Genomic DNA, 25,689 nt, shown 5'->3' with positions numbered 1-25,689 from the left:
TGCAATAAAAAGGAAGGTTTGGGCCATGCCCAAACCTTCCCATCAAACCTTCCCTTTTTATACATAGAAGTCATCCCTAGAGTAAGGTTTGGACGGCCCAGAAGGTAGGGTGCAGTGTATTTAAAAGGTTAGACAAGTGCTTTTAAGTATTACATGTCTTGGCAGCGAAGATCTTTCACTACTGCAAGGACTATCTCTTCCATAGGATAACATTAGAGTTACCCTATTATGTTAATAAGTGTAAATACCAAATGGGAAGAGATCACCACTTCAAGTTTGATATCTCACAATTTAAAATTCTAACTTATGGTGAAGTCGGATTTTAAATGCAATTCTGAAAATGTCACTTTTACAAAGTTGGCATTTTTCTGCCTTAGCCTTTTGGTGCCTGTAGCTGGTCTCTGATCAAATGACTGGGTGTAGTTGGCAGTTGGGCTTTATGTATTCCTCTTAGACAGCCACACACAATGGGGAGCTTAGGTGGGGCTGAATGGGCCATCACTTGCAGGATGGGAGGGACGAGCTCAGCACAGCCGATACTTACACTTTTATAGGCCATTTCCTGCCTTCACACAAAGGGCATTACAACCCTCCATTGTCACTTCAACCGGCATGGAGCCAGGGCATGGGAGGTAGGAAATTCCATGCACTTCAAAACCACTGTCTAGGACCTTCTTACACCTTCCAGAGCCAGGGAACCAGCCTATATAGGAATGCCTTCAGGCAGTAACTCTTCAGTACACTTCTGGACCTGTGGATAATCTGCCTAGGACTGCTGTGCTGCTGAAATGACTGCCACTCTGCTGGACTGCCACTCAGAAGGAGCTGCTGCACTGTAGTGCTGACCTGCTACCTATTGCCCTCTTGCCTGGGGAGGAAGAACTGGACCTGCATCTGTATCTTGAACCCAGGACCCCAGAGTGCTTCAAAGGGCTAGTTTGCTTGAGTCTCAGGGACATAAAAGGCTCCCCGACAGCTCCTGGACTAGTACTCAGTGAGTTGCTGACCCCCAAGTGGTGCCTCTCAGGTCCTGGAAGATGGGTACAGCTGTGGAGCTTTTTAATTCAAGATTTTGGGCTCTTCACTACCACAAACAGGCCCGTTTGCACTGGAACTGCACATGCACCGAAAATCAGCACGAGCCGCCGCAAGCCCATCCCTTCACCCAGCAAGCATTGATCACCCGCAGACAACCACCAATGTGACATACCAGCCCAACTGTCTGCGACACCCGGCTTGCTCCTCGTGCGACACCAACCACCACCAGCGACGCTCTCCATGCATCTTTCTTCAACGCAACTTTTGGCACAAAACTCAAAAAGGTAAACCTTCAGAGGGATGATTTGGGACTGTATCCGACCTGCGCTCCATCGCGGTTGGCCGGAACTTTTGAGTTTGACCCAGTCAAGTGCGACCAGGAAGAGGCGGTTGGCGCTTTATGGTTTATGAACCATATTGCAGTTTATTGTTTAAAAATTCATAACTCGGGGTCTAATGATTGGCTGTTTGCCAATTTGGTCTTGTTTTATTTATTACATTCTGCTCTATTTGTCTAACCTGGTTTGGGGTATGTCTGTGTGGTTTATTCACTGTTTTAGTTGTAGCACAAATACTTTATACATTTCCTCTAAATTAAGCCTACCCGCTCTGTGCCAAGCTACAAGGGGGATGAGCACAGGTGAATTTTGAAAGGGTTAATTTGGGGTTTGCTTGTGCCTTACCCTGACTAGGATTATGGTTGCTGTTTGATTAGGGCTCAGACTCCAGTAAACCAGTAACCCAATTTCTACAAGTGCCCTCTTCTCTGCCCTGCCCTTTCTACAAAAAGCAGGTTGTCACGGCAGAAGCATCCCCAAATCTGATAGCCCCACAACACAGCCCATGGGAGTGAACATAGGTTCACACCTAGATGTCAGCCAAAGTGAGCCCTACTCTATATGATCAGTCTCATCTTCTTCCTGAGCAATGAACTCCTAATCTTGCGATGCTTTAAAGTTGAGCTTATGCTTCAGAGTGAAAAACTTTTCAGATTAAACAGCAAGCCAGCACCTTATAAGCATGTTCTTTTATCTGGCATTCAGTAAATAAAATGTGCGGTTGGTAATTTTTTGGGTCAAGCTTGCAACAGCATGCGCTAGTGCTTGCGAGACTGTTGTTAACAACAAAAATGGCTTCGAGCCCACCCGTTGCTTACCATTTGTTGGTTTGCATGGCACTCTTCTAGACAGCCTCGTAATTCATCGAGGCAGGCCTAACATCATTCCTGTTCCTCTCTGTGGAGCAGGTACATTTGAGGCAGGCCTAACATAATTCCCGTTCCTCTCTGTGGAGCAGGTACCAAGCACTGATTGATTCAACTTACTCAGTGCCCGTCCGCGGTGGTTCCCGATGTGATTGAGGTACAATTTTGTTCTGTTTAACTTTTAGTGCCCTGTAAACAGAAGGCATGCGACTGGCAAAAAACGTACCCAGCAGGACAAACAAAATTGCAAACATTTATTTTCTATAGTGAAGTTTCTTTTATTTTGTAAAGTCTTCTTTTCTCACTTTGCACTCATGTTTTCTTTTGTTTTTGCTTGTGGCCGCTGTTCTCAAAAGATGAAGATTATTTTATTGCAAAGCAGCATTGTTTCTTTCTTATGTGTTATTTCTGAAATGATGCTTTAACACATAATCGTGCAGTACACCCCAATCCACCCCACTCCAATTCTCCGAACTCCAACCTGACCCACTCCAATCCAAAACAATCTGCTCCACTCCAATCCAAAACAATCTGCCCCACTCCAATCCAAATCAATCCAATCTAAAACAATCTGCCCTAGCCCAATCCAAAAGTCTGCCCCACTCAAATTTGCCCCACTCCAATCCAAAACAATCTGCCCGCTGCACCCAAAACAATCTGCCTCACTCCAGCCAAAACCATCAGCCCCACTCAATCCAGAATAATCTGCCTCACTCCAATCCAAAACAATTTGCCCTACTCCAATCCAAAACAATACGCCTCACTCCAATCTGCCCCACTCCAATCCAAAGCAAACTGCCCCACTCCAGTCCGCCCCACTCTTGTTGAAAACAGTCTGTGCAATCTAATCCGCCCCACTCCAATCCAAAACAATCTGCCCACTTAAATCTGCCCCTCCAATTAAAACAAAATTGGCCCCACTCCAATTCATCCCACTCCAATCTGCCCCAATCTAATCCAAAACAACCCACCCCACTTCAAATCCGCCCTACTCCAATTCGCCACACTCTAATCCAGCTCACCCCGCTCCATCTCAATTCACCATAATCCACCCAACTCCAATCTACCCCAATGCAATCCACCCTATTCCCTCCCCAATCCACACCCCTCCAATTCACAGTCTACCCCACTCTACCCCAATCTGCCCCACATCAACCTGCCCCACTCAATCTAAGACAATCTGCCCACTCCAAACCAGAACAATCTGCCCCACTCCAGTCTGCCCCCACTCCAATCCAAAACAATATTTCCCACTCCAATCAAACTCACACCAATCCAATCCACCCCACCCTAATCCAATCCTCCTCGCTCCAATCCAGCCCACCCCTATCCAATCCGGCCAAATCCAATGTACCCCATTCCAATCCACCCCATCCTAATCCACCTCTCAATCCATTCTATTTCACTGCAATCCAATCCACCCACTCAATTCCACCTCACTCCAATCCACTATATTTCAACCCACTCCAATCTAACCCACTCCACTCCACTGCAGTCAAATCTACCCCAGCCGAGTTCAGTCCACCCTACTCAGTCCAATCCATCCAGCCCACCACACTCCACTGTATTCCAATCCCCCAGTCTATCCCAATCCATCCCACCCCAGTGAATCCAATCCGTTCAGCCCACCACACACCAATTCACCCTTCAAACCAATACCCCCACTCCACTCCAATCCAATCCACCCCAGTCCAATCCACCCCCTCTATTTCACCCCACTTCAAACCACCCTACTCTAATTCACCCCACGCCATCCCAAACCAATCGAATCTACCCTGTCCCATCTAGTCCACCCAACTCTACCCCAATCCAAACCGCCCAATTTACTCCAATCCACTCCACCCTAATCCACCCCACTCCATGCCACTGCACTCTATGACACTCTGCCACTGAACTCTACTCCCCTCTACTCCACTTTATGACACTCTACTCCAACAAACCCAGTCTACGACACTCCGAACCCCCACTCCACTGTAGGACTTCTCATGCCACTAACTTTTAGCCATGTTGAACAGCAGCCACACCTGTGTACAACATGGAAAAAGCACATTGCCAAAGCCAATAGCTCATGTATAGGCGTAACCTATTGGCTATGGCAATGCTGGTTTTTAAAAGGTAATGGATTTCTGACTTAAGCACCATCATATATGAATTTCAATAGCCATTCACCTTTCTTTGAGAAACAGACACCTTGCTAGTAAAACAATCAATCTGGCATTAATTGGATTCATTTGATTAAAGCATTTACCACCCCTTATCCAGTGCTGCCATAGACAAATGTCTGGGTGTTCCATGTTTTCGGTCCACCTCCACTTACTTGCAAGGTGATGGGCTAAATGATAGGTTGAAACCAAGGACCTGATGTGACGTTCAGCGGACCGGGTTACTCCGCCACAAATGTGACAGATATCCTGTCTGCTGTATTACACGTCCATTATATCCTATGGGACTTGCAATACAAAGGACAGGATATGCTTCACGTTTGTAACGGAGTAATCCATCCGCCAAATTCTAAATCAGTCCCTAAGTCAGTTCAGTGAAGAGTTCCTTCACATATCTTAGAAGAAAGGATTAGGAGATGTTCTTTGATTTTGTAGGATTTATTTGGTTTCACATAAAAAAAATTCATAAAGCACAACAATAAAAAAACATTACATATAAAATACTGTATCAAATTCATCCCATAATAAAAAATTACATAAAATCATCAACAGTAAAACAAATTATGTTACACAAGTTTACATAAAACTCCATTCGTATAAAGCAATCATTCAAATTAATTGCCTGCCTAGTTTCTTGCTGATCAATATGGCATACCATAAGAACTTAGACACAGCAAGGCAATTTCCAAGGTGTGAAGTTGTAAAAAAAAAAAAAAAAAAAAGCGTGGCTGGTCTATATTGTCTAAATTTGTGCCTTTGTATTATAGGTCTTAATCGTTTTCAGGGTTCCTCATAAAATTTGAAAAAAATAAAGTACATTGTGCATTGTTCCAAGACACCGTCACAGGGACACATTTTAAGTGTAGGGGACCAGTCATTCTATCTTGGGAAAGACACAAGACGATGAATAACATTGCATCTGAAGTGTGTGGAGACAAACCTCTTTTGCGTATTGTACACCTGCTCCAAATAGAATTGATCGCCCCCCATTGTTTAGTAGCATCTGATGAAATGAAAAACTCGGCTGCCTACATTCCCTATAAAATCTTTCCTCCTCCCATCAGTTTCATAGACATGAGTTTAATTTCCAACCTTGGTTACTCCTCGTAGGGAAGAGGGATGGCTACAAAATTCAAGTCCACCCAACCTACTACAGAAAGCCATGACACAGCTGAGCCAGGGGATTTTATCAATAGAATCCAGAGATAGGAAATCACTGATTATCTTCCTATGTACACTGGTCTCCGGCCATGTCCAAATTCAATGCTAAAGCAGAACAGGGCAGGTCCTAATGTAGCCTTCTAAAACTCGGAAGACCCAGCTCTTTATGACAGACATAAGTAGAAACACTCTATGGAAGCAAAGGATACTTTCTTAAGCAGGCCTCGCATGGCTGCTCCATAGGAAGCCAAGAAGGCACATTTCGCTCTATATAGAATACATAACTCTTGCAGCGTCTTCCTCCCCAATTTTGTATACGCAGTTCGTGGAAAATGTACGGCGAGGAGGAGGAGGGCAGCCCGGGGACACCGCAATAAGGTAAGTGACTTTTATTATTTTTAAATTATGTTGTCAGTAGTATTTTAATTTAGGTGGGGTGGTGGCGGAGCGGAGTTCCACTGAGTCTCCCCCCCCCCCCCCGCCCATCTCCATAGACCTCCACGTAGTTGCACTGCGCAAGCTCCGCCCGGGGTTAGTCAGCACACGCATATAGACAGACACACTTAAAAACACCATAAGCAAAACAGAATGGTAAGCACTGCCCTGTAATAGCCTACACTAACTAGGTACTGCTAGAGCGTCAAATCCTTGTAACACAATTGAAATGTATTGTGAGTCTGGAGTTTGTAAAATGTTCCTTTCTTTGTAACGCCGACACAAAAGGGGAGAGGATGTGGTCTCACAGCTAGACTGCCGACTTTGGAGCTGGGAAACCGAGGTTCGGGGTCGACTCCACATCCTGTGATTCTGGGCAAATCACCTAAACTCCCCGTGCCGACCAAAAAATAAAAAGTGTGTCGTAACTGGTAGTCATATAAAGCGCTTCAATACTTTCCAGTCGACGCTATAAAAATCTGCACATTAAAATAACATATGGAACAAGCACCTAAATTTACAGCTTGGATAGTTAAACTAAATGTGTCATTTTGTATAGATGTACTGCCACCTTGTGGAATTCAGGCTAATTTCATCTTAAATTAAAAGTGTTCATTTATGCCAAGCGTTGATAAAAAATAAAAAAAACACAGGTGACTATGGAAAGATAATGGCTTCCTTGGAATGACAAGTCCCTGAAGACTTCTAATGGTAGCATTTGTAAGAATTTTAAACTAGGGGAACAGGAATCCGGGGAAAAGCCTACGTACAGTATTAACCCGGAAGCTAAAGCAGGGTTTCATCAGCCATGAAAACAATCCCAGGCAATATTAACTACCAGTGACTAATGTTTGTAGATCGTGTGTTCAAAAGTGCCAGGTGAATACAAATGCAGGTGGATGGTGAGGACCTGTGCAATGCAACTCAAAACCAATTCACAAGGGCCACCAATCTAATTTCAAAGGGTACACTGACAGGTGGCTAGTGACTTCCCTGTGATTGCCATCGAAGCCTTATTACTGCCCTTTCAGGTCACAGTATGATTGTTACATAAACTTCTAGCAAATACTTTATTCACCTAAGCGATTATTTTACTTCCTGAATGTAGCCGATGGAACGCAGAACTAGAGAACAATCGACAGGACATTCTGCATAGGAGCTGTACTCAGGGCAGTTTTTGACGGAGACTAAATCAAGTTTTGTTATAGCAGCAAAACAAAAGGGATTGAGGCAGCCTAATAAGAGAACCAGCATTAATCAAAAGAAGACAGAGTAAAACAATGGGAACGTTTGGAAGGCGCAAATTGCACTTGGAGCAGGGTATTGTACACTATTTGTCCTTACCTTAATTAAGCTTGACAAAATCCGAGAAGCGGTTTTGGGCGATATGACCCTCAATCTTCTGTCCATCTAACCATTGCCAATCAATCTCACTTGTGACAAATATATGTCAAATTGCAAAAAGAGCAGTCTCCGTGTAACACAAAATGGACTATGCCCGACAACATGTGCCAACCAAAATGATATGGGGCTTGTGTATTTGAGTGTGCGTTGGAGGGCGCTGGATTTAGGAATAGTGTGAATAACTATTCCAACTCCAGTCTAAGTACATTAGGGAAGGTGTCGGAATAGTAATTCACACTATTCCTTAATCTCGAGCGCCCTCCAGGGCAAGTCGACGTAATGACTTGCGTTGTTAAAACCACGAGTAACCATTACAGGTTGTAATGGTTGCGTGGATAAGGATGTTCATGTTTCCCGTGGGTGGGTGCATGGATTACCCCCGCGCGCAGGGGTGGCAGCTCCACTGTCTCGTATGGTACACTGTGGAAATACTTTGTTTACGGTGGACCTTGGGAGTTATGGACGGATACTGGGGGTGAGCGGAGTGTCACCTGTCAATACCTCAGGCTTAAAAAATGCATTGAACTTCACCATATTTGTGTGCATTTCTATACCTTCGCTGTTTGGCAGTATTAGGCTCCAAAATACAAGCTGGCAGGTAGCGACTCTGGTCACTCGACCAAAAGGTGAGGTGAAGATCAAGGGGAGGAAGAGCATACAACTGGCATCCTTATTTGCTTATTCTGGAAGATACCAATGTACACACATATCGGGGGAGGCGGCACCTCGCTGAGCTGATATCCCTTTCGGACCACGTTTTTATAAAGAACAATCTGTGCACATTACATGTTGAAATGTGGCAGTCCTTTTGCTGCACGTGTCTTATTAGAAATATCTTTGACTTGTATGGAGTGGGGTGGTATTGCGTTCATTTTCCTTGTTTTCTGAAGTCATCCGCATAGATGAATATAAACGTCAGTGCAATCTGCAGGATGCTGCAAAACAATGACCTTTGTGAAACATAACAAATCGGCCAAAGAGAATATTCTACATTTTGTTTCAAAATGCAGCTCGCGCATGCGGATGTTGCCTTGATCCAGTGATTGGCATGGGGCAAGTTAGTTGTAAAGCACAAAAAAGGGTTAGGCAGAAAAGCAGGGCACACGTTAATCTGCTGAAACTGTAAGACGAATGCATCTCACAAGGTGATGGCCTCGGAGGAGGGCGAACTGTGCGTGGTTCTTGGCCTCGCAGCAGAGTGCGTGGTATCGACCCAAACGCAGGCATACTGCAGCAGCAGGTTCAATGATGCTCATCTGCCAAGGTGGTGGGCAGGAAGGCATCTCCTCCACAGAGGTCCCCGTCACAAAACTGTCTTCACTATTCAGTGGCCACGTTCCATATCCGCCCCAAAATGAATACTGTTGCAAGCAAACAAAGTCGATACAAATCCCAACCATAGCATGCATGTGACCACCTTAACAATGGTGCTTGGAGTATGGGCAGTCAAACACTTAGGGCTAACATCCACACCTTCATCAGAGTGAAAAGTCCAGGTAGCCTTGCTACAGATCTGACAGCCAACCAAGAGCCCTTCATATTAGTAGCCAGGAACCAGGCATTATCTAGCACCAGGCACATATGAAAGCAATGGAAATAAGGCATGACTGCCAGTTGGACCAGGTCTCATGAAGTTCCTCATTTGTTCACAGTCCATCAGGAATACAAGCCACCCAAACAATCGGCCACGCGACAGCAAGAAGGTGTAGGGAGGATGCACTGCACAGCTGAGACCGTAATTGCAAATTAAGCCTCCCTGCCAATAGCCCTCTCAGCTCCCTGGGTCATCGGAGCGGACTTGATTCTTTCTGTCCCCTGACCACGACCCCAGATCCCAGCCCCGGCCTGCTGGTTTTAACTTCGCAGACCTCCCTCCCTCCTGCATATTAAACAAACTCAGCTTTCCTAAGTCTTCAGGCCTCCACCATCCTATCACATCCCCAATGTACGGTGGTCAACACTTTTTGTGGCCTTAGGCAGTAAACGCTCTAGCCAGGCAAACAGAGTTCCACTGCCCTTTAGCGCTCAACAACAGTTTACAAGAGGGGTTGTGGGGGGCGCAAGAGAAGGGAACTTGACTGCCATCTTGCGGAGGATCTCACAGGCACGGTGAACTAGGGAAATGGCACCAATGACATTTCAAGTGTGTTGGCTGTTCTTGGGGCATTAGTCGGGCAGCCAATGATATACCCGATGATACAGCAGAAATACAGCAAAGAAATGAAGGGAACAGAAAAAAACAATTTATTGTTTATAAAGTGCTGCAGGCACCAGTAAGACGCTTCATTCTCTGAAGATACAAATAACAGAACCAACAGCACAGCAGACGAATCAGAGGAGTTTGTGGCTCCCCCAAACAACAAAATGCATTCGTATAAGGCTGATGATTGTCAAAGGTAATTAGCTGAAAAAGTAGCTTATTCCCTCACTTACGGCATACATGCCTTTTTTGGGCTCCTTGCCGCAAAACATATAATTCAGTCAGACAGATACAGAGCAGCAGAAAGTTCTCAGTCAAAAATTGCATGTCCTGGGCAGACTGCAAACTCAAACACCCAACAGCCATTAAAGGATATATGAACCAGGGATAAGAACTTAAATTGAACGGTCTTCCACCGCCTGCAAAGCTATACCCGTTTTTACCTTAAAAGCGTGATCCTGTTTTTAAAATGTAGCACAGTTTGTACTGCAAAGTTTTGTTCATTGCAACTTCGCAAGCAAATAGGCAGGCAAACAAGATACAAGCTACAGCTCAGTCTCGAGGTACACATAGGAGCCACAGGAGCATGATGTTCCTTTGGAAGGAAAGCCAGGAACTTTCCAAGGAGAAGGAAAGGGTATAAACATGAGATACATAGGAAATTTTTCTGCACAAAGAAACATTCTGTTCTAGAATAACACTCAAGGGTTTCAACTTGGTGCCCGGCGTGGAGGGTGACCCCGGAATTAGTGGCCACAGTGTATTAGGACTGTGAGCGGAGTTGGTCTTGATGATCAATAGCTCAGTTTTATTAGAATTATACCGAAGGAAAGTGACACATTCAGGAAGAACGTACATCATTATACTCCTATGCCGTCCGGCACGCTAACCATCCTTTTTACAGTTTCTTCAGTTATAAGTTTAGCTTTATCATCTCAGTGATCGGAGAGAAATTAACTGGAACTGTGATATTCAGAAAAGCATTTTCCACAATGATGCGCACAAGGCAAATGACAGCTGTACTTGCGTCCTGTACACAACAGCGAATAAGACATCTTTCAGTAGTCCCAGTCCACCATAACACCCATTTTTAAAAGTGATATTGGATAATAAATCTATGTTGACACAACATTTGGAGCTTGTAGAGCAACACGAGAATCATTTATGGAGCAAATATATACTGACATGGAATTGTGAGTATAGTGCATCTTGAAGCACAGGTGCATATAAGATTTTAGGTCATATAAACATATGGATCTGGTGAATCTGTGAACATTATGTGGTAACAATTGGCAACATTTTTATACATTTTTTAAACAAAAATTGATTAAGAGCACTTGTTGAGTGACGGGACATTTTAATTATTGGCCCTCATGTACGCAAGTCCAGGGCTTTTAAATAAAATGTGGTTATACTACTCAGCACTGTTAAGGGAAGGAGAGATGTTAGAGGGACCTACATGGCCAGGATAACTACGCTAACAGATTGCTTTGGAAGCATTCCCGATTCTCCTCGCTGATTGACCGCTATGGTGATCACTGAATACCAAAAACAAGAAGCCACTCCCTCTGGCTGCTCCAATGAGGGGTGATCTCACTGTTACACATTTCTGGGGCTAATTATTGGTTATAGAAGATGGGCACATTTCTCTCTTTCATTTTTATATGGGTAACAGCATTACAATTTTAGAAACAAGAATGGGCATCTTGGTCTCTTCTACCCTTTACTGGATAATTACTGGAAAAGTCAGTGTAATCTATAAATAATATTTAAATCTGCTCTTTTTCTGTAGGGAGTATGTGTTATTGTAATTTGATTGATGAGAGGGTGCCTTCCAGAGTATACTACCCTTTACCTCGATTTAGTGATACGCGTTAGCTTAGTAGACTAACTAGCCTCCAAGATGCCACAGAAGCGGGGCAAGGAGGATGATACATAATACAATATGGAACAATATTGCCATCAAAGAGTTCTGATGACATGATAAACCACAAGGTCAAAGGCTGAGCGGTTTGTAAATCTCACCTAAAATAACAATATAGGACCATTTAAATTACCCGTTATATATTTTTATATGTTACATATTTTTGGGGGAGTTAGATAGCTTGAGTAAGCGGCTTTCTTCAAAATACAGGTAAGAGTAACACTGATAGGTTTTAGAATCATTAGGTTTACCTTTAATTAATAAATTGTTGCTAATACATTGCTGAGAGCCAGTGGATTCATGCGATTCTGCAACTGTATTGGTTACCACATACTAACGGATTTACTACATTTGCCACATAATTTGCAGATCTCACAGAAAAATTGAATTTTTTAGCTCAAATTGAGATAACACTACTGCCAGGCAATGTGCTGCGTAATTGCCCTTTTCCCCATATAATTTACATTATCTTGCTACCTAATCCTACTGGTACTACTGGATAACTGCCCCCAACGTAGAATCTTGGCCATTGCAGCATATAGTCACGTTGATAATGAAGGCTTCCACATCACCTACCTCTTGACTCGCTCCTTTGTCCCCCCTCCTTGAATTGGAGGCGTCACGACTCAATTTGTTTTACTATTGTTATACTGTACGTTTGATTGTTATTCTGTGTGTTCGATATCTTCCCTATAAATGTTGTAAAGCGCTCAGATACCTTCAGGTGTGGCCAACGCTATATAAACCTCTCAAGTTCAAATAAAATTAAAAGTACTGACAATGGTAAAACTCTACAGAGTGGTTTGGGGACATTATGGTGATAAACCCCATTTTTCACAGGGACGCATGAAATAGTTCTTTGTGGAATATGGGTTTTACACAATGCTATAGAGAGAAAGAGAAAGGACTCAACAGGTAAGTGTGCAATATGGACCAATATCGCCATTGGAGAGTTCTGGTGACATCGTAAACCAAGAGGCTGAAGGTTGAGTGGTTTGAATATGACACCAGAATCCTAACATTGCAATATAGGACCATATTATACATGTTAATCCTTGCTTGTTACTATGCAATGTTGTGGCATTTACGCATAATTAAGGGCTTACCATATTTGGAACATAACTTGGTGCATAATTTACATCCAAAAAAAATTGTATTTCTTGCTCTAGTCGGTCAAAATAATACCACCAGACAACGCTTTGCATACTGCTACATAATTTCCCTTTCTGTGACACATAATTTGGCTCATCCTGCGTGTTTCGTCCTTCATTGCTGTACAATTCTAGAAGTGCTGACAAAGGTAAAGGTCTGCAAACTACTTTGGGGCTGTCATTATGATGAATAACCGATATTTCAAAGTGACCTGCAATTTTTTTTCCGTGTTTCACAGGATCGGGTGACATACGAGTTGTTATACCACTGCATTTTGTCCACTACAGACATCCAAACCTGTACTATAGATATACACATTCATGTAGGGCTGGTGCAAGGATTTTGTTGTCAGCTGCACACGTACATTTTATTTGATGCACCCAATCTCACACCACATACCAGAGGCGTCTTTGGTAATCACCTACACTTGCTTTGCCCTCCGACCAGCCCTGGATAAGTGCACGTTTGTCATTGTATAGTAAATATAGAGTATAACATAGCACTTATTACCGGGGCTAAGTGTGAGGAGGAGGCAGGGTCGGAGTGGCCTATTGGGCACTCGGAGAGCGCTCGATGGGCTGGTCTGACAGATCAGTGTACGGGCCGGTCTTTGCAGTTTGCGGGCCTGTTTTTAATGTTGATTCCAGATAATAAGACAAACATTGTTTGCTGCAAACATAAATGCATGCACTCTCCCACACCTTGCAAAATATACATACAGCGACTTTACAAGTTCAAACCTAGTCTGATTTGAAAACGTGAGCCACATTTTTAAAATCTGGTTCTCTAACGGAGGCACATTTATTTTAGTGCCCAGGCCTATTTTATGTCCCAGTCCGATCCTGGGAGGGGGTGCCACTGCTCACGAAAGACCAAGCACCCCCTCAATGATGCGGATACATGTCTCAATGTGCATTTTCTCCAAATTACATTTGATTGGGCTATACTGTGTTGAATCACATGGTATAAACTAAATTACCAGCTAAGTGTGCTGTATTTTTCTGCCTCCTGGAATCCGTACCTCCTGGCTTGGCTAAGCACTGTCACGTGTCTGTCTGCTGTGTGTTAAGTAACTAAGACGTATGGTTTAAAACTGGCACTTTTTCGGCTGACAAAACTGCACCTTTAAAGCTTGTTTCGGTTTGATAACCCTGATTCCCGAACTTCAACCACATTTCGACATAAAATGCATGCTTTGAAGAATGGCAGCCACAGAGGTACTGCTGCCCCAAGAATAGCATCAACCGTAGTTGTCCTCCTGAAGAATAAATGCAGTTTGTACAAAACCACGTTTGGAGTGAGGGGTTGCTGGAATACAACTTTGTGTCCTCATTTCTTTCTCCAAGTCGAGAGGACTTTTCATGTACGAAATCCCTTCCCCCTAAATCTATTGAAAATAAAAGTTTTTAAAAATTTCCCATCTTAGTTGTGCACTTAATGTCAAAAAATGTTTGCAACTAACGTTCGTTGTAAAATGAAGGTAGTAAAATAATGGTCATTGTTTGCAAATACTAAATACCCAAAAAGATCTGACACATTGTAAGTGTTGACAAAATATTATGACCATACATTAGGTAGTCCAATCCTACAACCCGTTAACCAAACATACATCTAGACACCTGGTACATTTTCCGTTTGCACAGAACCTCAGTCTGTGAAACTGATCTACCTTTTGCGACCACAGGTAACAATTGTAATCTACATGTCAGTTTGACTAGTGTGCGCAAAGGGTCTGGTGACCCGGGTCCTAATCCTGTAGATAGATGGATGCTTTATAAGCTGAAGTTTAAACAATTGCATTTTTAAAAACGTTTCTGTTGGCATAGCGTAAGCAGGCAGCAATGTTCCCTTCAGCAACCCGGTCTCCAAATTACAAAACACAGTATGCTCAGCTGGAGCGGCCAGGCTGCTGGAGATTGGAAAAATGACGTTTACGCCTTGAATTTCTTCTTTTTGTACAATATAGACGCGTTAGAAACTAAAAGCGGATGAACAGAACTAAACATTCGTCACCCCCTCAGCTGAATGTTCTTTGTATCCTATAATATATAGTGCACATGTCCTGTAGGCTGATTTGTAAACCACTCCCGCCTGCAGATGGAATGGCTTCTTAGAGGCGTGTGTGCGCGTGCCTGATAAGGCCGGGTGGGTAGCGTCACGTCACGCGCCACGCTCATATCAACGGGTCGCCGCCATCGGACTCCTCTTCGTTGACGAGGAGCGCGTGCGGCTTCTCTTCCTCGTATCCGATGCACATGACGACGCTGCAAAACAAGACACAGAGTTAACTGGGCAAGCGACGCGCAAACTGTCTGTCTTTGCACCAATCTTTGAAACTTTAATTATTCAGAAGAGAAGTACCATTTATTGGCTACTTACAGTCCGTGCTTTCGTTGAAAATGTAGAACTGGGGATACTCAATATTTAGAGTACTTGTTAACCCCCTAGGTCCTTAAAACAGCATATGCTTTGGAAAAATCCTGGCCGTAGGTCAAATACCAGTAGTCTAAGACTGCCTGGCGGTGGGCATCCATGTGTGCCACACACGCACAAGGGTCCCAAGGTGTTTAAAGCTGCCACTTATAGAAACCACACCAGATGAAAGTAGATTTTCATGAGATAAATATGGTATATCTCAGTGGCTGCGGTACAAGAACGCAGTGTGAAACTTTACACCCCCCCCCCCCCCCCAACTTAATATCAAACAGACTAAAGTTCCAAAGCCGTGTCATGGAAAGGTGCACAGGTGCAAACAGTCTAAGCAGCAACTCTTGTCCCACAAACACTTGCAAAATTTGTTTTTGGCTGTTTAAGTTGTGCATTTGCATTTCAAAATGTTTTAAAACATCCTCCTATGTATTAGCACAGCTCAAGCACAAAATGTAGACGCACCAGCAGGCTAAAGTGGAAAAACAAAATTTGTTTTAATGCAATTCCACATTAGCATATGTGATAATGCGTTTTGACACACATCCAAACTAAATAGATGGTACATAAAACACCGAATGACCGGAACAACCTTCCATAACATGAAAGAGCACAACAGGTGTCAATAATGCATGCGCGAAAGCAGTTGGGGACCTCCATCCCTCATGGAAGGGACTTGAACCTGGTTCCCCAATTGCAAAGTCACAATCTCTGGCTGTAATGCTACATCTTCTACCCCCCCTAAGAACCACCATGGTTTGGTTGCCACTATAATAATTACAAATTACAAATAATTACAAATGTTATCCTAAAGTAGCACTGTGCCCCTTTAGAAAAAGTCAAAGAATTGTTGTAAACATTTAAGTTGAATAAATGTTGTCCCGAACCTAAATTTAGCTTTGCAAGGAAGAAAGCGTGGTACAACCGCTGTGACGGCACTACGGAGATTTTTGGACTGGCATAATCAGGAAGCGAGACGGACTCTACCCACATCCTCCTTTCTTCAGGATCCAACAAACACGGACGCACCCGCCTATTTGTTTTGCTTTATCTAATATCAATACTGACCCTCCCCACCGTATACTACAGAACCCTGTAGTTTAACCGATACTCGCCTCGGCCGGGTTGGAATTATCACCGGTTCTTCGATCATGCATTTATAGTGCGACAGACAGCCCTGAAGAGTCATGGGTTACTACCCAGGTGACGAAACACGTGTCGGCTGGTGTATTCATTTGACAAATTCCAAGTGTTGTATAAACATTACCTATCACACGAAACTATGGTGTCGACCATTATAATAATTCATCAATCAAGTACTATATTTGTGCATTGACATTCTAAAAAACATTATCCTTGAACGTGTGCCCAGGACTTGGTCTTAATTTGTAATGTGGGTCTCTTACTCACATATTATGCAGGGGTTATCCGGGTTTTCCCCTGACCTGGCAGCAGCGTAACTACTTGTTTTTCCTTCACACACTTCACCGTTAACTAGCCTGAGCGCCATTCTTCCTGCCTATCCAAAACCCATCGCAGAATCTGTAAATAATTTGATGCCATTGTTACTGCCCCAAAGTACAGCACAGGTTTCTCAGGGCAATGGGGAATAACGAGTAGCTAGCTGCCTGTGTGGCCAGAAATGGAAAAATAGTAAGCGAATTGGCAGCCACAAGAATATATCTGAAAAAAACTGAGAAAAAATGAATTGGTTTTAATCTTTTATGGCTCAAACAAAATCAATTTGCTTGGGTTAGTTTAGACACTACTAAAATATTTACTCTTCTCAGACCCCATGTGTTAGATAGAACCAAGGTCTGCCAGTGTGCCACTTCCGTCAGCAACCCTGTATGCGAGATGAGGGCCACTGTGAAGATTAAGGCCATCGTCCTGGTTTATCGCTGTAACTGAGAAGGGCTATTGTCCTGTGCAGTGATGCGACCCGAGAAGGCCATCGTCCTGTGTGCAGCAATTTGAGACGCTCAAATGTCAAGTGGAGGCCATGGAGCAGGAAAAGGGCCATTGCCTTGTACGGGTGTGAAAGTGAAGCGTAGCGTGTTAACACTAGTGTCTACAAGGGACTTACAGGTTAATGAAATATACCAAACAGCTCTAAGCCAATCATAACATGTTTAAGGGAGAGAGCACATGCACTTTCAACACTGGCTAGCAGTGGTAAAGTGCTCATAATCCTAAAAACAACAAAAACTAGGTCAGTAAAGTGGAGGGAGGCAGGCAAAAAGTAGGGGGAAGGCTGTCAGAACTAACATGTTTACCCCCCCCCAGCTGAAACTGGGGAGAGCTACCTATCCCCTTGGGAGCTCTCTCTACTAAGGCGGAAGAATCTAGAGAGACCATCAGCATTGGCCTGGTCAGTCCCAGGGCAATGCTCCACCGTAAAGTCCATTTCCTGTAGGCAGATGGATCACCTTAACAGTTTGGGATTTTCACCCCTCATCTGCATGAGCCATCTGAGGGGCCTGTGGTCTCACTCAACCAGGAAGTGAGTCCTAAACAGTTTTAGTCTCAACTTCTTGAGTGCCCAGACCACAGCAAAAGCTTCTCTTTCAACGGCACTCCACCTGTATTCCTGTGGAAGTAACCTCCTGCTAATGAAGGCTACTGGTTGGTCTAGGACCTTATCATTCAGCTGTGCTAAGACTGTCCGTATGCCATTCTCTGAATCGTCCATCTGCACGCTGAATTCCTTGGAGAAATCAGGACCCTGAGCACAGGTGCTGTGCACCCGGCTTCCTTGAGAGAATAAAAGGCACTCTGACAGGTCTCTGTCCAGATCACCAATCTAGGCTGCGTCTTAGAAGTCAGCTCAGTTAAGAGGGCAACCATGATGCCATATCCCTTAACAAATCTGCGGCAATAGGCAGTGAGGCCTGGGAAGGCTTTCACTTCTGTTTGGGTTTTAAGTGGTTCCCAGACCATGATGGTTTCAATTTTGGCCTGGACGGGCTGCACCTTGCCTCCACCTACCAGGTGCCCCAAATACACCACTGACCTCTACCCAATTTGGCCCTTACTGTCCTTGATGGTCAGGACTGCCTGTTGCAGGGCTTGAAGCCCCTCCTATAGGAGATTCAGGTGTCCTTATAGCTGGAACTATGTACAAACACAATCCAGTATTTGTAAAGCGCACAGCTACCCGTAGGCATCCCAGCGCTGGGGGCCGTCGGGAAGATTAAGCAAGCTATTGCCCAGAGTCACATGGTGCTGGGCTCACCTGCAGCCAGTGCCGGGGATCAAACCATGATCCCCAGCATCCGGCATCAGTCGCCCTGGCCGCTGCGCCACACCTCTTCCCTGTACAGCAATGTCATCTAAGCAGGCGGCACAGAAAGCCTCCTTACCAGCCAGGACCCTGTTATCGAATCGTTGGAAGGTAGCAGGGGCATTTTTCAATCCAAGGGCATCTCATGAAATTGGTAATGTCTCTCTGAAGTTGGGAATGCGGACCTCTCTTTGGCCTCCTCAGTGAAGACGATCTGCCAGTTCCCTGATGTCAAATCAAAGGTACTGAGGAGTTTGGCAGTGCCCAACTGATCAATGAGCTAATCAGCTCCGGGTATGGGGTATGCCTCAGTCCTGGTGACAGAATTGAGACCTCAGTAGTCCACGCTGAACCAGAGTTCTGGTTTTGCACCAGTCAGAGCTGCCTTTGGTACCAATACCACAGGGCTCAAACGGATACTGTTAGAGGGCTCAATCGCCCCTAAAGCTAACATCTTGGAGACTTCCTCCTTTATGCTGGCTTTCACCCTATCTGGCAATCTGTACATTTTGTTCTTTATAGGGAGATTGTCTCCTGTGTCAACATCATGGACGCATAGCTGTGTGAGTCCAGGGGTGGGTGAGAACAGTAGGGTAAACTGTCCCAGCAACTGGTAACGGTCACCTCGCTGCTCTGGGGTCAGGGTGGCAGAGAGGTTGACACCCTCCACTGACCCATCGTATTCCTGTCCAGAAAGGAGGTCAGGGAGAGGTTCATTCTCCTCTTCCACTCCCTCATCTGTCAATAGGAGCATGCTCACTTCGGACCACTCAAAGTGAGTCTTTAACCTGTTCACCTGTATAGGGAGTTCCTAGGGTTCTCGAGGTTCACCAGGTAGGTGGCTTCCCCCTTCCAATCCTTGATCTCATATGAGCCCGTTCAGAAGCCCTGGAGAGCTCTAGATTTTACTGCCTCCATGACCCATACCCTTTGGCCAGGCTGAAACTCTATCAGTGTGTCCGTCCTTGTCCTATGAGAGTTTCATCACGTCTTGGCTGGCCTCGAGGTTACTTTTAGCCTTCTTCCAGAAGCTGTGCATCTGGTTTCGGAGGGCCAACCTGTAGCGGACGACATCCTGGGGGGTCTTCATGGGAGCTTGCTCCAACCCCAAATATCCTGCCAGGGAGATGTCATGAGCGAAACCCAGTAGGAAGAACCGGTAACACAGGGGGACCACCAGCACATGGGCTTCTCTAGCACCAGGAACTTTAGGTTCACTATAAAGGAGATTGGTCTCCCAGTAGATCAGGTGATCCCCAAAGGCTTCACCTAATGCATAGACGGAGGCTTGTTGCCTCAGACCCTCAAGAGTTGGACAATCTTTCTGCGCTTGGCAGAATTCCTCCCTAGTGGGCCCACCCTCTACCTGCCAGCTGGAGAGCTCAAGTAGTTCACCTAGGGCGGCAAGGTCTTCCCTGGTTGGTTCAGGGGCCTCCTCCTCAGGGACCCCTTCAACCTCCACCGTTGGAACTTCAGGGACTGGTTTCCTGCACCCCCTGCCACTCAGCAGCTGTCTGGGCCATTGTCCCAGCCTCCAGACTCTCTTTTTGGGTAGCCATGGCTCGTGTGGTCGCGCAGACCCCCCCTCAGGCACTCCCATCATCTCCAAGTGAGACTGAGCTCTACCTCCCTCCAGGCAGTATGTTCCAAGTCATTTCCTAACAGACAATCTACAGGTATGGCAGGGCTCACAGCAACTTTTAGAGAACCTAAGACCCCCACCCCTCACTCAAAGGAAATCATAACCATCGGTAGATGGCACTCAAGATTGTTGGCGACTACAACTTGGTGGAACATGTTCAGTAGGACTTGCTCTGATGACACCAGTTGATATTAGTCAGTTGTCATGCTGGGTCTTGTGTCTCACAGAGCCTCCATCTATTGCCAATTGATGGTGACCTACTGCCTGTACTTGGAAGTATTAGAAGGCATGTGGGCTTTTGACACATTTCTCTATTCCCAAGGGAAATTAGTGCCATGCCTGTCCCTCAAAACTAACTGGGACTATCTCCTCCACGAGTGCTACACTCACCAACCCAGCTGTCTTCTCCCCAGTGGGAGGCTGTGCCCTCTTGGGCCATTTGGAATCGCCCTTTATGTGCCCATACTTGTAGCACTCTGTGCATTGGGGTGCAAACCTCCAGCCTGAGGGTCAAAGAAAACCTTCTTTTTAGAATCAGACTGGGACTGTTCAGAACTATTCCCTTAGGAAATATTTTGCAGGCCTTTTGAGAACTCCTTGTTTTACATTTTTTCTCCCCCCTCTTTCTTCTGTTGGGAACCCTGACCACCTTTGTGCCCCCCCCCCCCCAAATACCTTTTTGGACACACTGGTGCTAGCCCAGAGGTCAGGCTTCTCAGCAAGCTTCCTAGGGTCAGTCCGCTTACTGTCAATGAAGTGCTTGTGCAACTCTGTATAACAGATCCTGAGCATGCACTCATGATTAAATGATACAACTCATTATAATCACAAACTTTGCTGCCCCTCACCCAGCCATTCAGAGACTTATTGGAGTAATCAATAAAATCTACCCAGGATTGGTTGGGGATCTGGCTGTCCCTGAATTTGTGGAGATACTTTTCGGGAGTCAGCCCAAATTTGGCAATCAAAATAGCTTTCATGGGAGTGTACTTGGTTTTGTCCCCAACCTCTCATTTCAGAAGTGTGTCCCTCCCAAGTGTGGGCATGTGTTTCCACAGACCACCAACCACCCTCCCCAGCATTCCTCAGGAGACCTGTGTACCTGGAGTACAACCTCATAAGCAGAAGGAATATGCTACTTACCAGTATGCATCTGTTCTTGGCATGTAGAGCTGCAGATCTACACACTATGCATAGATCGCCATCTGGCGTTGGGCCCGGATGTTTGCGCTTGTTTTCGTCCTGGAAACTCTTTGGAAGTCACGAGATAGGTGACTCCTCCTTTGGATCGTAGTGCGCATGGGCATCGGCTCCATCTTCAGATTGTTTTTCGCCAGCAGGGAAATTATGGAGCTTTGTAAGAAAACAGGAAAGATGCCCATGTATGCTGTATCTAAATAAGATAATACTGGAACAGATAAAGGTAGCCAGGGAGGCGGGTGGGCGTGTGTAGATTTGCAGCTCTACATGCCAAGAACAGATGCATACTGGTAAGTAGCATATTCCGTTCGAGGCATGAGCTGCAGATTACACACTATGCATAGATTGTATAGCAGTATCCCCTCCTAGCGGCGACTACCAGTATCTGCTGCAGTAGTTTGAAACAGTGTTTTGAGTACAGCCTGGCCCACACTAGGTTGTTGTTTAGTTTGCACATCTACACAATAGTGTTTTGTGAATGTGTGCGGTGTAGACCATGTAGCTGCTCTGCAGATATCTAAGGGAATGTTCCCTAAAAATGCCATTAAAGCCCCTATCTTTCGTGTAGAGTGGGCTTTAGGAGGAACAGATAAATGTACGTTTTGCTTTGTGGTAGCAAATTTGTATGCATTTGACAATCCACCTAGCTATCCCAGATTTTGATATGGGGTTGCCCTTGTGTGGTGGTGAGAAAGACACGAAAAGTTGTTTGGTCTTACGAAAGGGTTGTGTTCTCTCGATGTAGTAAAGCAATGCTCTTTTCACATCTAAGGTATGAAGAGCTCTTTCTGCGACTGTTTGTGGCTGCGAGAAGAATACGGGCAGCTCCACAGATTGATTGAGGTGGAAGGGAGAAATGACTTTAGGAAGGAATTTAGGATTAGTTCGGAGAACAACCTTATTATGATGCATCTGAGGAAAGGGTTCCTGAATGGTTAGTGCTTGTAGTTCGCTAACTCTTCGTAAAGAAGTAATGGCTACTAGGAAAGCAACTTTCCATGTTAAGAATTGTAGCTCACATTTATGTAGAGGTTCAAATGGAGGACCCATTAGTCTTGTGAGAACGATGTTTAAATTCCACACAGGTGAAGGTGGTACTCTGGGGGGAATTATTCTTTTGAGGCCCTCCATAAAGGCTTTTATGGCAGGTACTCTGAAAAGTGATAGATGTTGTCTATTTTGTAGATATGCTGCTATGGCAGCAAGATGCAGTGTAATTGACGTGTAAGCTAAGTTGCATCTTTGGAGGTGTAGTAAATAGCCGATGATGTATTGGATAGACACATCTAGGGGATTGGTGTTGTTGTTATGACAATATATTACAAAACGTTTCCACTTGGCTGCATAGCATGCTCTAGTGGTAGGCCGTCTAGCTTCTTTAATGACATTCATACAGTCAGGGGGAAGGTTAAGGTAACCAAATTCTAGGACCTCAGGAGCCAGATCGCAAGGTTGACCTGAGCTGGGTGTCTGATCTCTCCATGGTTCTGGGTTAAGAGGCGTGGAGAGAGATGTAATTTCTGGTGCGGAACTACGGAGAGTTCCAGCAATGTAGTGTACCACGGTTGTCTGGCCCAAGTTGGAGCAATTAGGATGAGAGTTAAGGAATGTTGCTGTAGTTTGTGCACCACAGTGGAATGAGTGGGAGAGGCGGAAAAGCGTACACATATCTGCCTGACCACTTCATCCATATCGTACTGCCTTTGGACAATGGGTGTGGATATCTGGCGGCGAAGGTTGGGCATTTGGCGTTTTCGTGGGTGGCGAAGAGGTCTATCTGTGGTTGCCCCCACATTTGAAAAACGGTTGAAGAACTTGTGGATGAAGTTCCCACTCGTGGATCTGTTGTGTTTGATGGCTCAACAGATCGGCTATGGTGTTTTGGACTCCTGGGACATGTTGGGCTAGGAGAAAAATGTTCTGAGGTATAGCCCACCTCCATATGTTCTATGCTAGCTGAGAGAGCTGCAGAGAGTGCGTCCCGCCTTGTTTTTGTATGTAGTACATGGCTGTCATGTTGTCTGTGCGGACTAAGACAGTCTTGCCTGTTATTTGTTTTTTAAATGCTTTTAAGGCTAGGAATATGGCTAGTAACTCGAGGAGGTTGATGTGGAGTAACTTTTGTTGAGGTGTCCACCTGCCCTGCATGGTGTGGTGTGGTGTAGTGTAGTAGGTGAGCTCCCCAGACGGAGAGCGATGCGTCCGTTGTCATAACTATTTGAGGAACCGGCTCTAGGAATTGTCATCCTTTGGAAAGGTTCTTGGTGTTCCAAAACTGCAGAGAGCGATGAGTACGACTGCCTACCAACACCAGATCAGACCTTGAGCCTGGTTCCATTGGTGTGCTAAGCACTCTTGGAGAGGACGCATCTGGAGTCTTACATGAGGCACTATGAATATGCAAGAGGCCATCATCCCTATGAGTTGCATGAACACTTGAGCTGGAAGAGAGTGCTGCGGTTGGAATTTGGTGGGAAGAGCCTGCATGCTTGCTATCCTGGTGGGACTGGGATAGGCTAACGCTTTTGAGGTGTCTATTGTGGCACCGAGGTATTGTTGTGTGTGGGACAGTTGCAGATGGGACTTGGTGTGGTTTATTGTGAACCTCAGGTCGTGGAGTAGTTGGATAGTGACGCGAGTGTGTTGTACACACTGGTTGTATGAGCTGGCTTTTATGAGCCAGTCGTCCAGATATAGGAAGACGTGAATGTGCTGTCTTCTTAGGTGTGCTGCGACCACCGCTAGGCACTTGGTAAACACTTGTGGTGCTGTTGTGACTCCAAATGGGAGTGCTTTGAATTGATCTGCGATACTTCCTGTGAGCGGCGTGAATGGGAATGTGGAAATAGGCGTCCTTGAGGTCTAGGGTAGCAAGGAAGTCGCCCCGTGAAAGCAGAGGAAGGACCTGTTGGAGTGTGATCATGTGGAAATGGTCTGAGTGTATGTATAGGTTTAAGGGTCTGAGGTCTAGACTAGGCCTTAGAGAGCCGTCCTTCTTTGGTATGAGAAAATACAGGGAGTAAACTCCCTTATTTTGTTGGTGCAGGGGAACTGGTTCTATTGCACTTTTTTGTAGGAGGGAGATTGCCTCCTGCTTTAGCAGTAACAAATGTTCTTGTGACATTGGACGCTGTTTGGGTGGTATGTTTGGGGGGTAGATGTTAGTTTGAGGCAGTAACCTGGTTGAATTATCTATTGCACCCACCTGTCAGAGGTGATGTTGGTCCAGACAGGAAGGAATTGTTGGAGTCTTCCCCCGACTGGAGTGGAATGGTCTGGGGGAAGTGGAGGGAAGTCATTGGGTGGGGGTGGAGGCAGAGCGGGAGTTGTTGGTTTTGCCTCTGCCTTTGTTGTTGTTCCCCGTGTAACCACCTCTTTGGTAACCTCTAATAAAGGTGGATTGGGTGGGAGCCTTGTACGAAGTGGAGGGGCTATCCGAGGAGTAGCCTCTGGGGGTACTCCTGAAGGATGAGCGACGAAAGGAACGTCTGGGAGCTTGCGACTGCAAGGCTCCCATAGGTTTAGCTGTGTCGGTATCCTTCATTTTTTCAAGGGATACGTCAACATTAGGGCCAAATAGGTGTTGCTCATCGAATGGTTGATTGAGAATGGAACTCTGGACTTCAGGTTTGGAACCAGAAATGCGTAGCCAGGCATGCCTACGCAGAAGGACACTGGTGTTTATTGCCCTTGAGGCGGTATCTGCTACATCTAAGGCACAACGGATGGAGGTGTTAGTAATGGTTTTACCTTCTTGTATGAGTTCATTGGCCCTATTTTTATACCTATCTGGGAGGTGCTGTATTATGGACTCAAGCTCATCATAATGTGCCCTGTCATACCTAGCTAACAGCGCTTAAGTATTGGCAATGCTCCATATGTTTGCCACCTGTGACGCCGTTAGTTTGCCAGAGGCGTCCAGGTGTTTAGACTCCTTATCTGGTGGTGGTGCGTCACCTGATGATTGGGAATTGGCTCTTTTTCGTGCATTGGAGACTACAAGGGAGTCTAGTGGTGCGGGGCCTTTAATGTAGTCTGGTTCAGTAGGGGCAGCCTTATACTTTTTTTCGATTCTAGGGTTGATGACTCGAGCCCTGACCGGGTCTTTAAAGACCTCTGGTGCATGCTTAATGACCCCCTTCAGCATGGGTAAAATTGAGGTGGACTCATGTGTGGTGTCAAAAGTGTCCATGAGAAAATCTTCCTCCACGGGGTCTGTGCGTAGGTCAACCCCGTGGTACTGGGCAGCTCTGTGGAGGAGCTGGTTAAAGCCGATGGTGTCCTCTAGGGGAGGGGGGAGGAGAGCGGGGGGAGGCCTGGAGGGATAGATGTCCTCTTGTGGGATGTAAGGGACCTCTGGGATGCTATAATCATCCCAGGGGTCTGGGGAGCCAGTAGGACTAGGGTCCCCTAGTGGTTGATCGTCCGCACCTCCCCCTGCATCATCCGAGGGGTTA

General features: G+C 45.4%; 1 protein-coding gene across 1 annotated transcript in view; it reads right to left on the bottom strand.

Moving 5' to 3' along the window:
• Window positions 1–4,826: 4,826 nt before the first annotated feature.
• The window catches only part of LOC146802085 (lysosomal proton-coupled steroid conjugate and bile acid symporter SLC46A3-like), a 181,739-nt gene continuing 160,876 nt past the window's right edge, over window positions 4,827–25,689 (bottom strand). Inside the window, exon 6 of the mRNA XM_085621649.1 lies at window positions 4,827–14,944. Within this exon, the coding sequence (XP_085477775.1) occupies window positions 14,854–14,944 (91 nt within the window). The 3' untranslated portion in view covers window positions 4,827–14,853. The remainder of the gene's footprint in view (window positions 14,945–25,689) is intronic.

This window comes from Triturus cristatus, chromosome 8, assembly GCF_964204655.1.
Source record: "Triturus cristatus chromosome 8, aTriCri1.1, whole genome shotgun sequence".
NCBI classification, from domain to species: Eukaryota; Metazoa; Chordata; class Amphibia; order Caudata; family Salamandridae; genus Triturus; species Triturus cristatus.
This window is presented reverse-complemented; position numbering and strand designations above follow the sequence as displayed.